At 42.7% G+C, this 20,419-nt stretch overlaps 1 protein-coding gene across 3 annotated transcripts in view; it reads left to right on the forward strand.

The window, feature by feature from the left end:
• The window catches only part of DOCK2 (dedicator of cytokinesis 2), a 404,312-nt gene that overhangs the window by 9,019 nt on the left and 374,874 nt on the right, over positions 1-20,419 (forward strand). For all 3 annotated transcript variants that reach the window (XR_007135520.1, XM_047784590.1, XM_047784680.1), the window contains exon 2: positions 12,243-12,326. Coding sequence is in view for 2 of the 3 variants with exons in the window: in XM_047784590.1 (XP_047640546.1) it covers positions 12,243-12,326 (84 nt within the window). In the remaining variant the exon portion in view is untranslated. The remainder of the gene's footprint in view (positions 1-12,242; positions 12,327-20,419) is intronic.

A 20,419-nucleotide genomic window follows, 5' to 3' on the forward strand; every position in this document is an offset into this window, starting at 1 on the left:
CCCTCTTCCTACAAAAACATGTGCAAGTGCAGTTTTACATTATAATTTCATTCAGGGCCATTCATGGAAGCCAGTTAAGGACCCCCACAAAATGTAGTCAGTAACTAGACACAGTAAACACAGCCAAAACATTCTGCCCAAGATGTGAATTCTTAGATCTGGGGCTGCCAGGATTAAGTAAACTGTTTTTGTGGTCTATTCATATCAATTAAGTTCAACAAATCCATGCTAGGTTATGGTCCTGAGCTCGTATTGGGGCCCAGAGCTGAATAAAGCACCGTCTCTTCTCCCAGGAAGCTTATGTTCCATTAGTAGTCTCTCCTTTTTTCTTGAGGCAGCAAAGAAAACCATTATTAATACTCATGTCCCAATTTCCCAGCTTGGGGGTGGGGGCACCCCTTGCTTCAGGGCACTGTGGCTCCTTCCATCACCCACATCATATTTCATTGTAGCCTTGTGTAGAATTATCCAGCTCCTCTGTGGAGTGTAAACGTCATGACAGCAATGCTGTGTTTCTTGTTCCTCTCCAACACAGAGTGCCTCTCCAGCAGGCGCTCAGTTTGTAGGTGTTGATTGGATGGGTGGAAGGATAGGTGAGGGCATGGGTGGGTTGACAGATAAGTGGGTGGGTGGATGAGTAGATGAATGAGCATACAGAAGGTGGGGAGGGCGAGGGGACAGAGGTTGGAGGCTTGACACTTTCCAGTAGCCTCATAAGGTATAGATGGACTGAGCTACCCCACCTTGCCTTCATTTCCTCACTGCTGCCTTCTCCCCTGTCAGTAGGCTAAGTCCTGTGAAAGCAGCACAATAACACTTGGGGTGTCCTTGAACTCTTTTACAAATACCTGGACCCCTGTAGTTGTCTACCACGCCAAACTCACCCTAGGACTCCATTCCCATGGCCCTGCTGTCCCTCAATGGGACTGTGCACCTGTCAAGCTGATTGCCCCCCGCTTCTCGCTGCCCACCCCCTTCTGCAGGCTCTGGCCCCAGTTCATCCCCTTGCCCTCCCTCTGCTCACCCTTTCCCTCTAGTCTCACTTCATTCGTGGGGCCTCTCTCAATCTCTCTCCTCTGAGAGCCCACAGTTGCCCTGGCCCACAGCTTAACCCCTTTTTCAAAAACACAGCTGCTGCTTCCTTGTGTGTTCATTTTATCTCTTGAAGTCAATTTTGTCAAAACTTGAGAACAGGAACCATCCCTCCCACCCCAATCTTCTAAGCTGCAGGATCCAGCAGAGCTCCAGGTACTCCCTGCGTTTTTCTTCACAAAGCCTCACTTCCCACTCTAGTACATGAGTGTGTGAATGTAGAAGAGCATGAGAGAGAGAGAGAGAGAGAGTGTGTGTGTGTGTGTGTGTGTGTGTGTGTGTGTGTGCATGCCCTTGTAGGAGTACTAGGGAGGAGAGGATGAGTTGCAGCATGATGATTTAGAGCAGGACTCATCAACCTTGACGCCGTTGACATTTGGGGCCAGATACTTCTTGTCATGGGCTGTCCTGTTCACCCAGGATGCTTACCAATGTCCCTGACCTCTGCCAGCTGGATGCTAGATGCTCCACTCCCCACCCCGACTCCCAGATTGTGACAACCACAACAGTGTCTAGACATTGACAAATCCTCCCTTGGCGAATCTGTCCCCAGTGGAGAACCACTATTTTAGAGAATTCGCAGGAATCTCGACTTTCTTCCTGTCAGCTGGGCTAGGCAACATCTGGCCCAGAGACTTCAGGTAAACTGCTTGTATATTTCAATGAGAGTGTTTCCCTTGAATCCAAAGTGAACCTGCAAGCTGGTTCTATTTCTCCCTGGAGTGGAGACCCTCCGAGTTCAACTCAGGGGCTAGAGAAGTGAGCTTTAGGCAATTACACTCTTTTGCTACAGTATTGTTGGTGGTCCTCTAATATGGCTTCTTGTTCCAACTCTATTAACACTTGGTGTTTGCTGAAGCTTTTGTTTTCAAACACATCAGCAAGTATCAGGGCCCCAGATGAGGTATGAATCCATCCTGAAGGGTCACAGGGTACTTGATGGCTGCAGTCAAAATTGGCAGCCAAGCTGGGTCAGCATCTCATCAAGTAATCTGATGCAAGAACAAACTTAGACAGGAGGAAAGACATACCTGCCCTTCGCATTCATGTTCCTTCAGTTCAACAAGTATTTACTAAAGTTCGGTAAATATTGACTGAACTTCAGCTGTGAGCTGGATGCTGTTCTCAGCACTGGGAATTCACTGGCCAACAAGGCAGACTCAGTATCCACCCTCACTGAGGCTGAAGGAGACAGGAAATGAACAAGTCCAGTATATACATATATATGTGTGTATACATACACACATATATGTGCACACACATGATAAGTTGTGGCATCAGCAATGGGCTGGTCAAGGAAGTAAGGACTTTGGACTCTGATCTGGGTTTGACTCCACTTTTGACCACTTTCTAGCTGTGTGACTGTGGGCAATTTCCTTAGTTTCTCCTTGTGTTTCTCACGTTATGTGGAGGGTAGTATCTTGGAGGTTACTGTGAAGGTTAAAGTTGCTGGTTCAAGTAAAATGTGAGGAGTTTCATTTATCACTGTAACCCCAATACTGAGAACAGTATCTGGCACACAGTAGGTGCCCAAATGAACATCTATCAAAAAGTAACATGTGCTTGGTACATAGCATGTGCTCAATAAATGTTAAGCATTGTGAGCGGTCAAGCAGTGAGTGAAGTGGTTAGAATCCAGACTTGTGGGAAATTCTATCTTAATAGTTAGAGATAATAGGATAAGCTATTTACCCACCCTGTGCCTCAGTTTCCTCTTCTGTAAGTCCAAGCGAAATATTGTGCTTAGCTCCTAACATTACACAGAGCACAGAGACTCCCACCCTATTTGTTTCTGTGAGCTGCATGCTGTAACGACAGAATATTTACTTGTTCCTTATTTCTCTAGATTTGGGCTCCTGATGAGCATTTAAGTACATTTAAGTAAAATTAGTGGCTAATCTGTGGATTCGATTTCCAGGGTTGTTGAAGTCCCACCAGTCCCAAAGTAGCTACTCCCACAGGCTTGACAGTCTGGGATTTCCAATATGAGGGTCCTCATTGGAGTCAGTGACCTCAGCCCCCCTGGTTCCTGAAACACCCCTTGATCCTCGGCCACATTTTGGTCTGGTTAGGCTTCTTGGTAACTAGCTGCTGCCTTTGCTCCTGAGTGTAGTATTTTGATACAGGCAGAGGTCAGCTCTTTCATGGGGATGTGTCAACACTCTCCAGGGCTCAGAGACCTTATATGAAAGAGGAAGCTTGCATGGGCGTCTGTGGGAATCCTTTCACTACATGTTTATCTTTCCTGGATGGACATGGCCAGGGCGGAGCAGGCTGTGATTTCATCAATTTCTGCTTATGATTTATTCCTGTATCTTCCTTATGTTTTTCTGCCCTTTCTATCTCTCACTCAAAAGTTGAGAGTGGTTAGGACTGCAGGGAGTGGGGAAGAAGATGACCTGTTCTGACACTGGTCAGAAACAACTCAAGTGAGGTTCATAGATAAGCAATCAAACTTCAGCAAAGAGTGGCATTCTGGTTCAAAGTTTCCTGTTAGTCATTTAGAAAACTTAACAGAATTGGGTATTGGTATGCAAAGCCACTTCCTTTGTCAGTAATGTCTGCTTTTCCCCAAACGGAGCCTTGAGAGCAGAAGTCCTCATGCAAAGGCAGAAATACATTTATAAATTAAATGGAAACATCATTTACTTTCATTTTCATATGATGTGAGTCTTTGGAATGAATACAGACCTTCGCATTGAATATCAAGTTTCAAGATCTATCTAAGGTATTTGTTTTATTTTATTTTATTTTATTGGAGTATAGTTTTCTTAACAATATTGTGTTAGTTTCAGGTGTACAGCAAAGTCAGTCAGCTAAACAAATACCTATATCCATTCTTTTTCAGATTCTTTTCCCATGTAGACTATCGCAGAGTATTGAGTAGGTTTCCCAGTGCTCTTGAGCAGGTCCTTGTTACTTACAGATTTTATGTATGGGAGTGTGTATTTGCCCATCCCCACCTTCCAGTTTATCCCTCCCTTTGAAAACCATAAGTTTGGTTTCAAAATCTTTAAGTCTTTGAAAACCATAAGTTTGGTTTTTCCCTTTGAAAACCATAAGTTTGGTTTCAAAATCTTTAAGTCTGTTTCTGTTTTGTGAAGAAGCTCTTTTGTATCATTTTTCAAATCAGATTCCATGTATTAGTGATTTCATATATTTGCCTTTGACTTACTTCACTTAGTGTGATGATCTCTAGGTCAATCCATGTTGCTGCAAATGGCATTATTTCATTCTTTTTTTATGGCTGAGGAATATTCCATTGTGTATATGTACCGCATCTTCTTTATCCAATCCTCTGCTGATGGACATTTAGGTTGCTTCTGTGTCTTGGCTATTGTAAATAATGCTGCAGTGAACATTGAGGTGCATGTATCTTTTCAGATTATGTTTTCTCTGAATATATGCCCAAGAGTGGGATTGTTGGATCATATGGTAGTTCATATTTAGTTTTTTTAAGGAACCTCTGTACTATTCCAGATTCCTTTTTAAGCCAATCAGTTGGTACATTCTCGCCTGAGAGAGCTAGGCAGAGGTGAGGAAAAGATTCTTAAGGAAAGATGGATAGGATACTGTCAGGGAACAGAACAGAGTCATGCTCTGCTCTTCAAATATCTGATAGACCTAATTTGCTAGTGCCCCAGAGGAAAACACATAATATGGATGGTTTTCTTCTGATGGAAACCTCAGTTGCCTCTGTTGCCCTACTAGGCTCCATGGCAGGCATGTCCTCAGCCAGACATCCGGGGCTAGAGGGATCAGGGGGTGGAGAGTCTGCCAAGTTAGGGCATCAGCAAGCTGGAGCTGGTCCAAACACCTGCAGCTTGTGTGGGGATAGGGTTTGAAATCAGGCCAAGAGTGGAGAGAATGACGAAACAGGGCATCTGTATTCAGGAAGAGAATTCTGAATCCCCTGAGGGTCCTCTGAAGGTTCACTTTTGGACAAAGGATTAATTTTATTCAGTGTCGACCAGCAGTGCCATTGGTAGCCAACTGCAGGAAAGCAGATTTAAAGGTGACACAAAGAAGAGCTCTGAAGGAGTCCCTCTGGATGGATTGCTTTGGGATAGAAGTGACTGCCTTTTATTGAACACTTACTCTGGTTAGACACAGAGTGAAGCCTGTTTCTGTGCATGAATCTCAGCCAAGCTTCCAAGGAACCCTGCAGGGTAGGGACCATCATCTCCTCCTTGCTACAGCTGAGGAAACTGACGCTTGGGGAAGTGAAGTTGCTGTTCAAGCAGGCTACCACTGACTCTTACAGTGGCTTTGGGTGAATTGCAAAAAGACACCATCCCCTGGGGGACACAGCACAGGCCTGGCAAGCAGATCCGAGGCTGGGTGCCCCCCTTCACTGCTCTCATGATGGGTGGTCTTGTGCTGCATGAGGCCTCCCCAATCATACACTGCAACCCTGGACTTGAGGCCACAGCTGGCAAAGGGCAGAACTGGGTTCAAGAGCCACGTTTGTCTGATTTCAGAGATAATGGCTTGTAACTGCCAAACTTTTTCATCTCTCGGGATTGGGATTTTCCACCCCTATAAATGCTAACAAATGCTCCTCAATCATTTGGTGAAAGGGCTGATTTGTACAGGTCTCGTGTTTCCTCCTTTTCCCTCAGAGAATACAGCTCAGAGAGTGTGGGCAAGACAGAAGCATGAAGCAGGGTCTGGTGAACACCTGCCGTCAGATACTGTGGGGAGGCAGTGGGTGCAAAGAATGAACAGGGCACTGGGCTGGGTTGGAGTCCTGGCCCTGTGATTTACTACCAGGTGGGTCAGTGGGTCTTGGGTGAGCTGCTCAAACCATCTGAACCTCAGTGTCCTCGTCTGTAAAATGGGGATAATATTACCTCATGTAGTAGTTATGCCACTTGTTTATATTTGAAGGGGTTTTGACCTCATTTATTTTCCAAGTCCTTTTCACTGACGTGACTACTGCTTTCACTGTGTCTGTAAGTTTTGGTGGGTTTTGTTTTCATTTTTATTTGTCTTAAAATATTTTCTGGTCTCCCTTGTGAGTTCTTACTTTTGACCCACTGGTTCTGTAAGGATAAGTTGTTTAATTTACACATATTTGTGAATTTTCCAGCTTTTTTTCTTACTTTTTAAAAATTTCTAACTTCACCGTGGTTGGAAAAGATGCTTTGTATAGTTTCAATATTTTTAAAATTTATTGAGGCTTGGGAGTTCCCTTCATGGTTCAGCAGTTAACGATCCCAACTAGGATCCATGAGGGTTCGATCCCTGACCTCACTCAGTGGATTAAGGATCCAGTGTTGCCATGAGCTGTGATGTAGGTTACAGATGCAGCTCAGATCCTGCATTACTATGGCTGTGGTGTAGACTGGCAGCTGCAGCTCTAATTCCACCCCAGCCTGGAAACCTCCATATGCTTCGGATGCAGCCCTAAAAAGCAAAGCAAAAAAAAAAAAATTATTGAGGCTTGTTTTATGGCATAACATGTCTATTCTGGAGAGTATTTTATGTGCACTTGAGAAGAATGTATTCTGCTGTTGTAGGATGGAGTATTCTGTATGTGTCTTTTAGGTATGGTTGCTTATAGTGTGGTTCAGGTCATCTATTTCCCTATTGTTTTCATGTCTAGTTGTTCTATCCATCATTGATAGTAGAGTATTGAAGTCTCTAATTATTATTGTAGAACTATCTATTTCTTCCTTTGACTATGTCAATGTTTGCTTCATATATTTTGGTGTTCTATCATTAAGTACATATATGTTAATAATCACGGTATCTTCTCATTTTGTTGACTCTTTTGCCAATATATTATGCCCTTCTTTGTCTCTTGTGACAAATTTTGACTTCAAGTCTAGTTTTCTGTTAGTATACCCATCACAGCTCTCTTTGTTACTATGTGTGTGGAACATTCTTTCATTCTTTTATTTTGAAATTATTTATATCTTTGGACCTAAAGTGGGTCTCTTATACACAACACATAAACGGATAATGGTGTTTTCTTAAAATCTGAAATTTCTGTAAATTTCTGCATTTTGACAAGAGAGTTTAATCCATTTACGTTTAAAGCAAATGCTCATAAGGAAGGACTTACTTCTTCCGTTTTCCCGTTTGTTTCTGTGTATCTTACATACTTTTTTTTAATTGTTCCTAAGTCCTTCATTACTTATTTTCTATGTTTAACTGATTTTTCCTTCTGTTTTTACTGTTTTTTCTATGTATTTTTAGTTATTTTCTTAGTGGTTAACTTGGAGTTTACTATCAATAACTTGCATTTATAACAATATAGTTTAAGCTAATACTGACTTAGCTTCAATAGTGTACAAAAATCTCTTCTTCTGTATACATCTGTATCTCCTCTTTTGTGCTGTTACTGTCACACATTACAACTTTGTACATTGTGTGCCATATTATCGTAGATTTATAACTACTGTTTTCTGCATTTGTCTTTCCAATTATCTATTAGTAATGGACTTCTTGTTGTTGTTTATCTCTTAATTTCTTTATTTTTGAAGGATAATTCTGGGTGATATAGAATTCTTGCTTGACATTTTTTTTTTCTTTGAGCACTTTAAATATGTCATCCCACCTGCCTTCTAGTCTCTTTGGTGTCTGAAGAGAAATCACTTGTTAATTTTATTGTGTATTCTTTGTACATGATGAATTGCTTCACTTTTGCCACTTTTAAAACTCTCTTTTTTGTTTCTGGGTTTTGACAATTTTGCTGTTATGTCTTGGTATGGATCTTTTTAAGTTTATGTTGCTTGGATTTCATTGCACCTCTTAGGTATATGGATTCTTATCTTCCACCAAATGGAAATTTTTGGCCATTATATCTTCAAATATTCTTTCTGCCACTTTCTCTCCACTCTCTCTCTCCTCTCAGTATAGAAACCCCATTATGTGAAAGCTAGTATGCTTAATAGTGTCCCACAAGTCATTTAGGCTCTGTTAATTTTTCTTTTTTCTTTCTTTTCTTTTTTTGCTTTTTAAGGCCATGTCCACAGCATATGGAAGTTCCCAGGCTAGGGGTCAAATTGGAGCTACAGCTGTTGGCCTGTACCGCAGCCACAGCAACATGAGATCCTAGCTGTGTCTGCAACCTACACCATAGCTCAAGGCGAGAGTAGATCCCTGACCCACTGAGCGAGGCCAGGGATTGAACCCACATCCTCATGGATACTAGACTGATTCATTTCCTCTGCCCCACAGCAGGAACTCCTAAATTTTCTTTATTCTTTTTTTTTTTTCTTTCTGCTCCTCAGTCAGACTAATCTCAGCTGATCTGTTTTCAAGGTCATTGATTCTTTGGGCCTGTTCACATCTGATGTTGAACCTCTCTAATGAAGTTTTTATATTATTGTTGTATTTTTTAGCTCCATAATTTTTATTTGATTCCTTTTTATAATTTCTCTCTCTTTAATGATATTTTGTTTCCTGAGACATTGTTCCCCTGGTTTCCTTTAGTTCTTTGTCCATAGTTTCCTTTCACTCTTTGAGTATATTTAAGACAATTGATTTAAAGTCTTTGTCTCCTCATCCAATGTCTATCCTTATTCAGGGATAGTTTCTATTATTATTATTATTATTATTTTTTTTTACTGTGAATGGCCCATACTTTCTTATTTCCTACATGCTTCATAATTTTATGTTGAAAACTTGGTATCTTGAATATCGTGATGTGCCAACTTGGGTGTCTCTCCCCTTGCCAGGGCTTATGTCATTGTCTGATTTAGATTGTAGTAGTTTATTTATTTAGTGACTTATCTAAAGTATTCTTGTTAAGACTGTATTGTTTGTTGCATGTGGTCACTGAAGTCTCTAAATGACTAGAATTGGGAGAAAAAAAATCTAGTCTTTGAAGCTGTGGGTGTGTGTTGGAACATACTTTCAACACTTAGCCAGGCCATTTACAACTCTCCCTTACCCTGCGTTTCCCACCTGCCTGGAGCTAGAAGGTCACCCACAGTTGAGTGCTTTGGGCTTTCTCACATCTTTCCCAACACGTGCCTACTAGATGCCCCATGATGTGTGGGTATTCTTCAAAGCTCTTGTTCTCCAAAGCATTTCACTCCTTAGCCTTTCCTCCCAGGCTTATTAGTGGAATTATTGTTTGCCCCAACTTATATTCTTTGCCCTATATGGAAGCAGATAGTTCTTTTAACTTTAGATGTTTTTGACCAATGCCCTTTACATAGCTGCTTCCATACCCTAAGAGAGTTCTAATTTAGGGAAATAAAGGTAAGCTCATGGTTTTAGTTCTTCAGGGAGCCCACAGATAGGTCAAAACAGACAACTACAATTTCTTGGGACAAGGTCTCTTCTGCCCCCTCCAGCCCTGGGAACCCACACAGGGACATGGAATACCATCTTCAAGACTGTCATTAAGATGAGGAGTGGAGAGTGAGACCAGGATAAGCCAAAATGCTACAAAAATTTACTAAGTTTCAGTTGCCTTTTTCTTGAGTAAGCATTTGCTTGGTTGCTGTAAACTTTTTTCATTATTTTTCAAAGTTCTGATAAAGTCAATTATGACCTTTTTTTACTGGATTTTTCATTGCTTCTTTGGAGGAACAGGTGCTTGGAATTCCATACTTCACCGTTTTGGCTGATTTCACCCTAAGAAGTAGTTTTTGAATGCATTTTGTTTGTTGACAGATAAGGAAACTGAGGACTGAAGGGAGAGGGCACAAACTGAGTCAATGCTAAGCCTACCAAGAGGACTCCGGATTCCTCTCATTTAGTTAAATCTGCTTTTTGCACTGTTAGGTCACATGGTTCATCACAGTAAGTGTCCACTTGGTTCAGGAACCCCTGAGATTAGAGAGACAAAACAGTGGCCTCCTCCTGGGCTTCCCCACATCTACTCTGCCTCCCTCCCTCCACTCTCCGCACAGCAGTCAGAGTAATAGTCAGCATGATAAGATTATATCACTCCCCTGCTTAGCACTCTTCAGCCTTCCAGCCACTGGTGTATCCATAAAATGGAATGTTACTCAGTCACAACATGAATGAAGTACAGTTGCTACAACAGAGATGAATCTTCAAAGCCTTGTGATGGCTAAAGGAAGCCAGTTGCAAAAGACCACATGTTATATGATTGTATGAAATGTCCAGAATAGGCAAATCTATAGAGACAGAAAGTAGATCGGTGGCCAGTTGCGGCTAGGGGGACTTTTTTTGAGGTGATGAGAATGTTCTAAAATTAATCATGGTGATGGTTTCACAACTCTGTGAGTAAATTGCTGAGTTGTGTACTTTAAATGGGCATCTTGTATCTCAATAAAGCTATTACCAAATAACTAAGTAAAATATGCCCAGCTTCCTACTCTCTTGGAACAAAGCTCAAACTCATCATGAGGCCCTGAGCGACCTGGTTCTGACCTCTCCTCTCTCATCTGTGTCACCTCCTCCCCTCTTCTACTCCACCCACAGCCGTTTCCTTTATGCTCGCTCAACGTGCCAAGTGTCTTTCTTACTCAGGGCCTTTGTACATGGCTGTCCCCTCTTCCTGAAATGTCCTTCCCCTTGCTGTCCCCACAGCTGACTTGTTTGAATCTGCCATGTGTAATCATCGCAGGGAGGCCTTTCCTAACTAACTACTACAACAAAAGTTGATGGCTCCTATTATTCTCTGCCAGGCCCTATTTTCTCTATAAGATATCATATTTTGTAACCTTATATTTATTTATCTGTTCACAAAAAGAACAAGATTAGTGCCTAGCATATTCCTGGCATATTGTAAGCACTTACCTAATATCTACGGCATGAATAAATGAGGAAAATCTTGTAAGATCATACCATCCATCCTTCCAAGGGTCATTCATTAAAGCAAACCACATGTGTTTTGATTTGTGTCAAATCAAATTTCCTTGTGTCCTATTCTGTTCTTGAAGACCTCCCAAGCTGGTGATTCCTTCAACAATTTTTTTTTTTTGGTCTTTTTAGCTATTTCTTGGGCCGCTCCCGCTGCATATGGAGGTTCCCAGGCTAGGGGTTGAATCGGAGCTGTAGCCACCGGCCTACACCAGAGCCACAGAAATGCGGGATCCGAGCCGCGTCTGCAACCTACACCACAGCTCACGGCAACGCCGGATCGTTAACCCACTGAGCAAGGGCAGGGACCGAACCCGCAACCTCATGGTTCCTAGTCGGATTCGTTAACCACTGCGCCATGACGGGAACTCCCCTTCAACAAATTCCATCCCTAACCTAGGTTAACAGTATGGCCTGGTCCTTACTTAGCAAGTGATGCTGAGCAGTCCCTGAGCACTGCAATGGTATGGCATAATCTCATGTTCCAAGGGACTAGCAGAGGCTCTGATAGATCAGAGAGGGTTGTTTTCATAGCTCACTACTGCTCCCCAAGGATTGACAGTGTAAATGGGAAGGCAGAGTACACCCTTGAATGTTAAGTACTCACATGAGTCCTACCAACTATTAGGAAATTGAATGGGGGGTGGTTAGTGTGGCCTGAGGAAGCTAGGGAAGGCCTCATGGAGGAAAGTAGAATTCTGGCTTGAAAGATTTGCTTTGGTGAAGTCCAAGAAACAAGAATCTTTGGAAAGAGGAACAAAGATTGGTTAGAGCTAGGTAGAAGAAAGATAATGGCTTTCTTACACAGTGAAGGTTGGGTGGTCTTTGAGGGGTAGAGAGACTGGCATTGTAGGCTGTTGTCACCAGGATGGAGTCATTGGGGAGTGGCACTGGCAAGTGGAATACAAAAGTTAGATACTGGTTTTCCTGTCACTTCCTAGCCTGATGACTTTGAATTGTTTAACCTCTCAGCACCTCCATTTCCTCATCTGCAAGATGGGATCACAGTTTACACCTCACAGGGTTGCTGTGGGGACGGAATGAGGAGATGTGCTGAGCACATGCATGGCGTACAGTAGGTGGTCAACCACGGGAGATAACATAAACACCCTCCCTGTCACGCAGACTGGAGTGCAGGGCCAGTGCTAGGGAGGAGTCGTGTGTGATTAATGAGTGGAGGCCTTTGGGAGCCAAGCTGGGCCTGCATTGACTCCTGTGGCAGGCAATGGTTTCTACACTGGTTTTGTTTCACCCATGTGGGCTGCATGGGCATTCGATCAAATGAAGAAAGGAAGAGCAGGAAGGAGCAGAAACTCTTGGTAGCCAGAGGTCTCACCAGACTGCCTCTCTCTTCACAGCCATATACAACTTCCAAGGGAGCGGAACCCCCCAGCTCTCCCTGCAGATTGGTGATGTGGTGCGAATTCAGGAGACCTGTGGAGGTGAGTGACTGGCCCGGGAGACCCTTGGATGCCAGGAGCTTGACTGAGGGTGTGGGGACACCCCCAGATCCCACCTAGCACCTCCAGCCCTCTCTTGGAACTTGCAACTCTGTATGGTCTAGTTAAATACATTTTGCTAATATTAGTAATTCTAATTTACTGAGAATAATGTCTTGTTATTGTACGAATGTATTCTTAGAAGCAAAGGCTTGCCTGGGTGGTTAGGTGTTCGTGTGCCATTTGCCTAGCCATAGAGGTGCTCGGGCCTATGACACCTTTGAGACACACTTCTTTATTAGTTTGGATACCATTATAAAGAAAATCAGCATTATTAGGGTTTTGAAAGGTCTGGTAAATTATAACCCTGATTCCAGGAAGACTGCTGGTTTGGACACTGCGCCTGGTCCGAGCAACGGTGCTCACTCCCTTCATCAAGCTGGGAGCTTTGTCTTGGGCAAAGTGGCATCCCTCTTTTCCCACAAGGGTACCGCCTCTTGTGACGCCAAGTGTCTTTGGGCTCTTTCCACCATGGTGGTAGTGGTGGGGAGGGGGTGCTTTTTAAAGTTTGCATAAACATTAATAGCTTTGGACTATGAGTTAGGCACTCAAAATCAATATACCACCTATGTCACTGATAAAATTGATATTGAGAGCATGGCTTGGGTATAAGAGCTGAATAGGCTTGCTAATGTGCCAGCCACAATCAGGCAGGCTCTCCCAGCCCTCACTGGCCCAGCTAGACCACCATGGATCTCTTCCTGCCTGGGCCTGCTTGTAATCCTGCAGTAGGGAGGGCACAGAGTGTGTCTTCTTGTGGCCAGGCAGAATGGACTCTGACCCTGCTTCCCAGGTAATCCCTCAGGCAAGGCTCTCCTGTGCTGGCATGGGGATGAGAGGCAGGCAGAAGGCAGGGGTCCTACTGTTAAGGAGGCCTCCTTAAGGGAAACAGAGCCAGAGCAAAGGAGGTTGCCTACAGAGCTAGTCGTCCTTGGGTTTAAGCATATACAAGCCACTGTGCAAGTTCCTTACACATGTTAAGCTATTTAGTCCTCACAGAAACCTGCAGGACAGGTAGTAGTATCTGCAGGACAGGTAGTATCTGCAGGATGGGTAGTATCTGCAGGACAAGTAGTATCTGCAGGACGGGTGTTATCTGCAGGGCTGGATTAGTGTATTAGTATATACAACATCCAGGGTAACTCTGCAGATTCCTACAGAGGTTATGCACACACATACACACATGGACATACTGAGACACACACACAACACACACATACACACACGCACAAATGCAAACCAAATGGCAAACAAACAGAAAACCTTTTTTGGAGGGGGAAAGAACTTAATAATTTGATATATTAAAGCAGCTATAAAGGAGTCATTGTGGGGGGAACAAGAACTCTGTTCACCTTCCTTACATTTATTTTGTGCTTTAGTACTACTGTTATTTTTGGATACCATTCAATGCCTAGGCCTCTAGAGTTCCCAGTCTGGCCCTATTAAATCCTTTCACGCACAGAGTTAAGTGGGACTGAGGGAGGGGGAAGGGGATCTGATTCCAAAAATCCTGTCCTCTTCCCATGGTGCAACCCTGTCTTTTACAAAAGTAGTTCTAGTCAGTGGCATATGAGCAAACTCTAGGTAGTCTATCCAGGGCAAAGAATGAAAATAAAAACAGCAAGCAAACCAGCTCTAGTGGAAAAAAATAAAAACCATTAAATAATAATAATAAAAAAAAAACCAGCAAGCAAAACAGCTCTCCTCAGTGTCTCAATACCTCAGTGGTATTAAATGTTGATCCTGAGAAAGAGACAGAGGCCTCACCTTTGCACGTGAGGAGGAAGGCTTAGGGAAGACGAATGACTCACCTAGGGTCACGCAGTGGGCCGGTGGCCATTCGCTCCCCTCCTGCGGGACTGTTCCCTTTCCTCCATCCCATGCCTACCAAGATGAAAAAAAGGCTCAGGAAGTTTTCTGTGCCCTGCGTTTTGAAATTCAGTTGTGTTTTCTTTACACGTAGTTTCCTGGAGAAAGCACTGACCACAGAGGTTCCATGTAATCAGAACCTTTGGTGACTTTTGCCTGGCCTGGAGCCTGACCTTCCAAAAGCCTGCACTTGCTGACTCAAGCCACCTTTATTTGTCTTTGGGATTAATCTCTTTGCTCTTAAGCTCCTTAGTTCTGGCTTCCCATTTAAAATTTTTTTTTCATTTTTTAAAGCTTTATTGAAGTGTCATTGATTTACAATGTTGTGATAATTTTTTTTGCCATACAACAAAATGTTTCACTTATGCATATTCTCATATTCATTCTTTTTCAGATTCTTTTCCCATATAGATTATCACAGAATATTGGTTAGAGTTCCCTGTGCTATACAGCAGGTCCCTTTTATCAGTCTTATTTTAATGTATCCTTGTAATTAGTAGTCCTTGTAATGTATCCTTGTAATAGTTTTCTAGAAAGAGCTGGACATATTAATTTAGCAAGTGAGTGCCAATTCATGAATACTTTGAAAATGCAACATTTGAAAGTCCGTTAGACTGATTCTAGATATCTGAGAAATTAGTGTGAAAATTATTAGGATTTATCATGCTTGCACTCATACCCATACAGAGTTTTCAAACTGGAATTTATAGGATCCCAAGAGTCCTTAAGGGCCTTGGATGGCTAAGGGCTCTGAGATCAGATCTGGTCTTGTCTGCTTTGCAGGCGGGGAGTTTTGCTTATGATTCCAATTGAAAAACAGGTCCTCTGCAAATGTAAAAAAAAGTGAAAACCACAGTGTTGGTGAAAAATTAGTCAGAATGACGTAGTAGAAAAAAATAAGGTGTGCCCATGAAGCCCTCATTTAGAAACCTACTTGAAAGAAAAAATCCAGCCTCCTGAGAGAGGAATCAAAAATTTAAAGTATAGGACTTGAAAAACTGTGGTAAAGGGAAATACTGGTGAGCAATGAGTTCGAGAGAATTGCTTTATCAAAATTAGTATTAAAAGTCATGATATTTGTGACTACCGAAAAGAATGCCATTGTTAGAAAATGGCAACATGTAAAACTACAACAAAAAACTAATGAAACCGAGAAATGGAGAGGGGAGTGGAAGAGAATAGATACAGTTTTGAAGATTCAAAGCAATGATTAATTCTAAGTAGTAAAGATGTAAATAATTATTTTGTTCTTTGTACTTTTCAATAGTTTAAAAATCTCCCCTCTCCTCTATACACACACAAAAGACAAGAAAAAAGAAAAGTAGAAAAAGCATAGGCTTTTGAATCAAAAAATTATTCTCTGCTCCACTTACTCCCTAGCCGAGTGATCTTGGGGAGGTAGGCCTCACTTTTCGCACCTGTGAAATGGGTTAGCATTACCTTGCTCCTGGGCTGGTTATGAGGTTGGCACAAGAGAAGGAGAGCAGCTGTCTAGCACCATGCCTGGCTCCTAGGTGCTCTGTGCTGAATTCCATCCCTTTGCCTGTTATGCAGAGCCACACTGAGACTGGCAGTCGTGTATGTATCTTAGCAGTATGGCCCAGGGAACCCAGAAGCTGGTCCTCCAATTGCCTGGAGTGGTTGAGGCTAGCCCTTCTTTGCTTATGTACTAAATTTACTCAGCCAAATGAATGGGGAAAACAAAAATCTGACCTGAAACCTTAGATGTGAATGAATTGCCTTTCACTAGAGCTCAAACATTTTAATGAAGTTTTTATATGTATATACTTTTTTGTCTTTTTGTCTTTTCTAGGGCCACACCTGTGGCATATGGAGGTTCCCAGGCTAGGGGTCCAATTGGAGCTGTAGTCACTGGCCTACGCCACAGCCACAGCAATGCGGGATCCAATCTGCATCTGTGACCTACACCACAGCTCGTGGCAACGCCAGATCCTTAATCCCCAGAGTGAGGCCAAGGATTGAACCCACAACCTAATGGTTCCTAGTCGGATTCATTAACCACTGAGCCATGACGAGAACTCCCTGAAGTTTTTATTATAGAGATAATATTTTATTGGGATAAAAACTCAAACAGTTCAGAAAGCTACCCATTGCTAAGCCTTAGACATCCTAATGCTTATTTCTTTGTCCATATTACATCTCTCAGGCTGCCTCTTTTACCCAGAGGCAGAATGAACATTCTGTGTCCTGATTTTAGATGTGAAAAACACATGTAAGTGTTTATCGAGCAGTCAGAACTCCTCATGGGGGAAAAACACTAAAAAGGAGTGTTATTTTTTCCTATTCACTTCCTACATTTATATTTGGCTGACATCTTTCCTGATATTTAGTGACATCTCAAAAGAAGGCTTTAGTTCCATGTCCACTCTAATGTTCCTCTCCTTGTTCCCTTTCTCTAGCTCAAACAAGGCTGGGGGTAGAGGGAGTCTGGGGTGCTCTCTTTCTAATTCTCTGTCTTCCTAATCAAATAAACTCAAAGATCAGTCAGTGCCCTGCGTGCATAGCAATGTAGCTAGGCAGCAAGATGCCAGGGGCCCCCAGCATCTCCGAGTAAATCTCCTGGATTTCACCCCCCACACTTACAGTTGGTTTGGGGTAAAAGAGTTCTACTGTGCACTCTTAAGGCAGGACATGCCACCTCTAAAGACCACCTCCACCCTCCTGATTCCTTGGACTGTGGTGGGAGGATGTTCCTTAGGGGTAGCCCAGCTCACTTAGACTCTTCTTTAGAATCCCTGTCTGTTCCACTCCCAGTTACTTGCTAACTAAGTCTTCCTTTCTAGAACAATAGAGAAATTCCCATTCCACCTACTAATACACTCAGTTGTCTGGGTCCTGGGTGCCCACTCTTACTGGAGAAGAGAAAGAGATTTCTAGACCCAAAGAGCTTTTGACTTTGACTAACCAGTAAAATGGAATAAGGGGAAGGGAGGAGAGAGGAGGTTGGCACAGCTTCATCTCCTTAAGGTAAGGCATAGCTTTTGCTGGCATTGTTTTCTAGATGTGGGACGACCCTGTGCATATCACTCTTTTCACTTCAAAGTATCTGGAGTTCTTGATAAGCTGGCACCAGTCTGTCACCTCACTCTTCTTTGGGCTGCAGAGAGCTCTGCAAGGAGAGTCTTGAATCTCCCCCTTGCAGAGTGGGGCACACCCAGAGCCATGTGGCAGCCTTCCTGCTAGCAACTCCATTGAGATTGATCGTGAGCCATCAAAGTCCTTTGCTTTGAGGGTATGAGGGGGACATTATGAGCACTTAGAAGAGTATCTTTTTAGAGTGTCACTTGGCAGGAAGATGGTCCCTTGTTTGGGTGTGCTCTAGCAGGTTGGAATTAAAGGGACTCCATCTTCTTAAAATTATGTTCCATTATGGCAAATTTGTAAGTGAGGTTTTCTTGCCTTTTGAGTGAGGGTGAGACTAAGACATCAGTAAACTTCCATTAGGTTGAGTTTGAAGCATGTTTCTTTTACTTTGTTTTGATAGAATATGTTAAAGTGACTTCACTGAAAAAAAATGATATTCAAAATCTATAGGTTCTGAAGATAAAAATAGATAAAATAAAATCCAACTTTCTCTGATTATTATTATTTTTAAAAAGCAATGATATTTACTAATTTTTAACACCATATACCAGTCACTGCACAAATATGAATGGCTTATCTGATTTAAGCCTATGACACTGTCTCTATTATTGTTCACATTTTATGAGTAAGGAAACGGAGGCTTTAGAGAAATGCAGTAACCTGTCTAAGATCATACAAACAGGAAGTTGCAGATCTCCATTCAAATCCAGGCTTTGATTCCAGAACTCATACTCTTAACCATTGATAGATACTAGCTTCTTCTATATTCTTTTTTTTTTTTTAAGGGCTGCACCTGTAGCATATGGGGGTTCCCAGGCTAGGGGTCGAATCAGAGCTGCAGCTGCCCATCTACACCACGGCTACAGAAACCCCAGATCCAAGTCACTCGCAGCAACGTCTGATCTTTAACTCACTGAGAGAGGCCAGGGATCAAACTCGCACCTCATGGATACTAGTTGGGTTTGTTACTGCTGAGCCACAATGGAAACTCTTAATGCTTCTTAATGTTATTAGATGTTTCAGTCAAATGGGAAGGTGAAACATACCCAGGCACTCAGCACTCAAATAAACAAATATTAACATTTTCCCATGTTTAGTTCATACTTTTTTTAAAAAAAGAGAAATAAACATTTTAGATACAGATGAAATGCCCTATTTACCTTTCTTCTATTCCATTCTTGTCTCTATGTCTGTCCTTCGGGTAACACGTACCCTGAACTTGGTATTTTTTTTCCAGTCTAAGGTTTTGTAACTTTAGCAGATGTGTTTACCTCATAATACTGTTGAAAAAATAATTTTTGCAACAATTCTGTGAGGTAGGTGTTATTTCTCTCATTTTTCAGATGAAAACACTGAGCTTAAGTGACATGACCAAAGATCACTTTGCCCAGAGATGGCAGAGGACTGGCAATTTAGGCTGTGGATTCTTTTTGATGTTCTGTGATATTTTTACTCTCTCCTCCATCTTCCCCTCCCCATGCAACTCCCAGGTGATTGGAGAATTTATGTACATTTCATTTTGATATTTGGGTTGTGGGAAAGGAGGACAGTTTGAGTCTATCATTTTCCATGGGAGTGGTAAAAATGTTCCCTTTTCTCATCTTCCCCTAGGAAGCGCTTTATGAGTTTTCTTTTCTTTTTTCTCTCTCCTCTCCTTTTCTTTTCTTTTTGCTTTTTAGGGCTGCACCTGCAGCATATGGAAGTTCCCAGACCAGGGGTGGAATTGGAGCTTCAGCTGCCAGCCTATACCACAGCCACAGCAACTCGAGATCTGAGCCCCGTCTGCGACCTACACCAGAGTTCATGGCAACACTGGATCTCCAACCCACTGAGCAAGGCCAGGGATTGAACTCACATCCTCATGGATACTAGTTGGATTCTTTCCTGCTACACCACAGTGGGAACTCTCTGAATTTTCTATTTTTAAAAGTCCTTGGATTTCTCCTGTGGTGCAGTGGGTTAAGGATCCAGCATTGTGCCTGCAGTGGCTTGGGTTGCTGCTGTGGCGTGGGTTTGATCCCTGGCCCAGGAACTTCCATATGCTATGGGTGTGGCCAAAAAAAAATTCTTGTCTTGTGAATCTGGTAAAACAAACAAACAAACAAAAGAACAAACAAAAAAAGCCCTTTCTTTTATTTAACTAAAAAGGGCATTGAGCTGGGGGACAAGTTCTGAGATATAGTTAAGTTCTGTGTTACCCTGAGACTGGTTTTGATCATGTCTGTTGTGAATTCTGCTCTGTGTGCCAGCTATTGTTATCTGCCCAATCAGGTATTGAAGTGCAGCCAGATATAGCTGACCAGTGACCAGATTAGGGAGGAGCTTCAGGGATCATGGAGGTCAGTGGCCCAGCAGGTTTGAGGATATCAGAAAAAGTCCTAAGGACAGCTCTGATGCAGTCAGTGAATTATCCACTTCTAGCAAGTGGAAATGGTGATAAGCACTCTCATCAAGGAACTCTGGATATTTATTTCTGAAAACCTAGTGTCATGTACACAGTAGGTGCACAGTCAGTGTTTGTTGAACTTAAATCTGAGAGCCAGAATATACATACTGGGTGTAGGCATCATTCGATTTTCTTGCTCAAGAGTGAGTCAAAGTTCTGAGAATCAGGATTCCTACAAGGGGTAACAAGTCACTGATCCTCAAGGGTGAGAAAGGGCAAAGTCACTGGGAGAGGAAGTCAAGGGACCCTGATGGAGCCCCTACAGTGGACACGCAGATGTGGGCAGACTATTGTTCCTTTAACTCTTTTCCTACTTCCTGGTGGATTTTGGTGGCCTTGGCCATCCAGGTGGGTTCTGGTTACTGCAACCAAGAGACCCTTATCTGTTCCTGTGCTCTAAGAACATGTTATCTGTATCTGTGCTTGTTGCATGGGGGACTCTGGTGGAAGAGCTTGGAGTGAAGCCACTCAGATTTGCTCTTGACAGGCTGGCTGTGTGATTTGGCCCAGTACCTCAACTGACTTGAATCTCAATGTCTTCATCTACAGAATGGGAATCATATACTTAGCTCACAGTATGGATGTGAGGACTAAATTAGAGTGTGTGTGCAACACT

The sequence above is a fragment of the Phacochoerus africanus genome, chromosome 1 (genome assembly GCF_016906955.1).
Source record: "Phacochoerus africanus isolate WHEZ1 chromosome 1, ROS_Pafr_v1, whole genome shotgun sequence".
NCBI classification, from domain to species: Eukaryota; Metazoa; Chordata; class Mammalia; order Artiodactyla; family Suidae; genus Phacochoerus; species Phacochoerus africanus.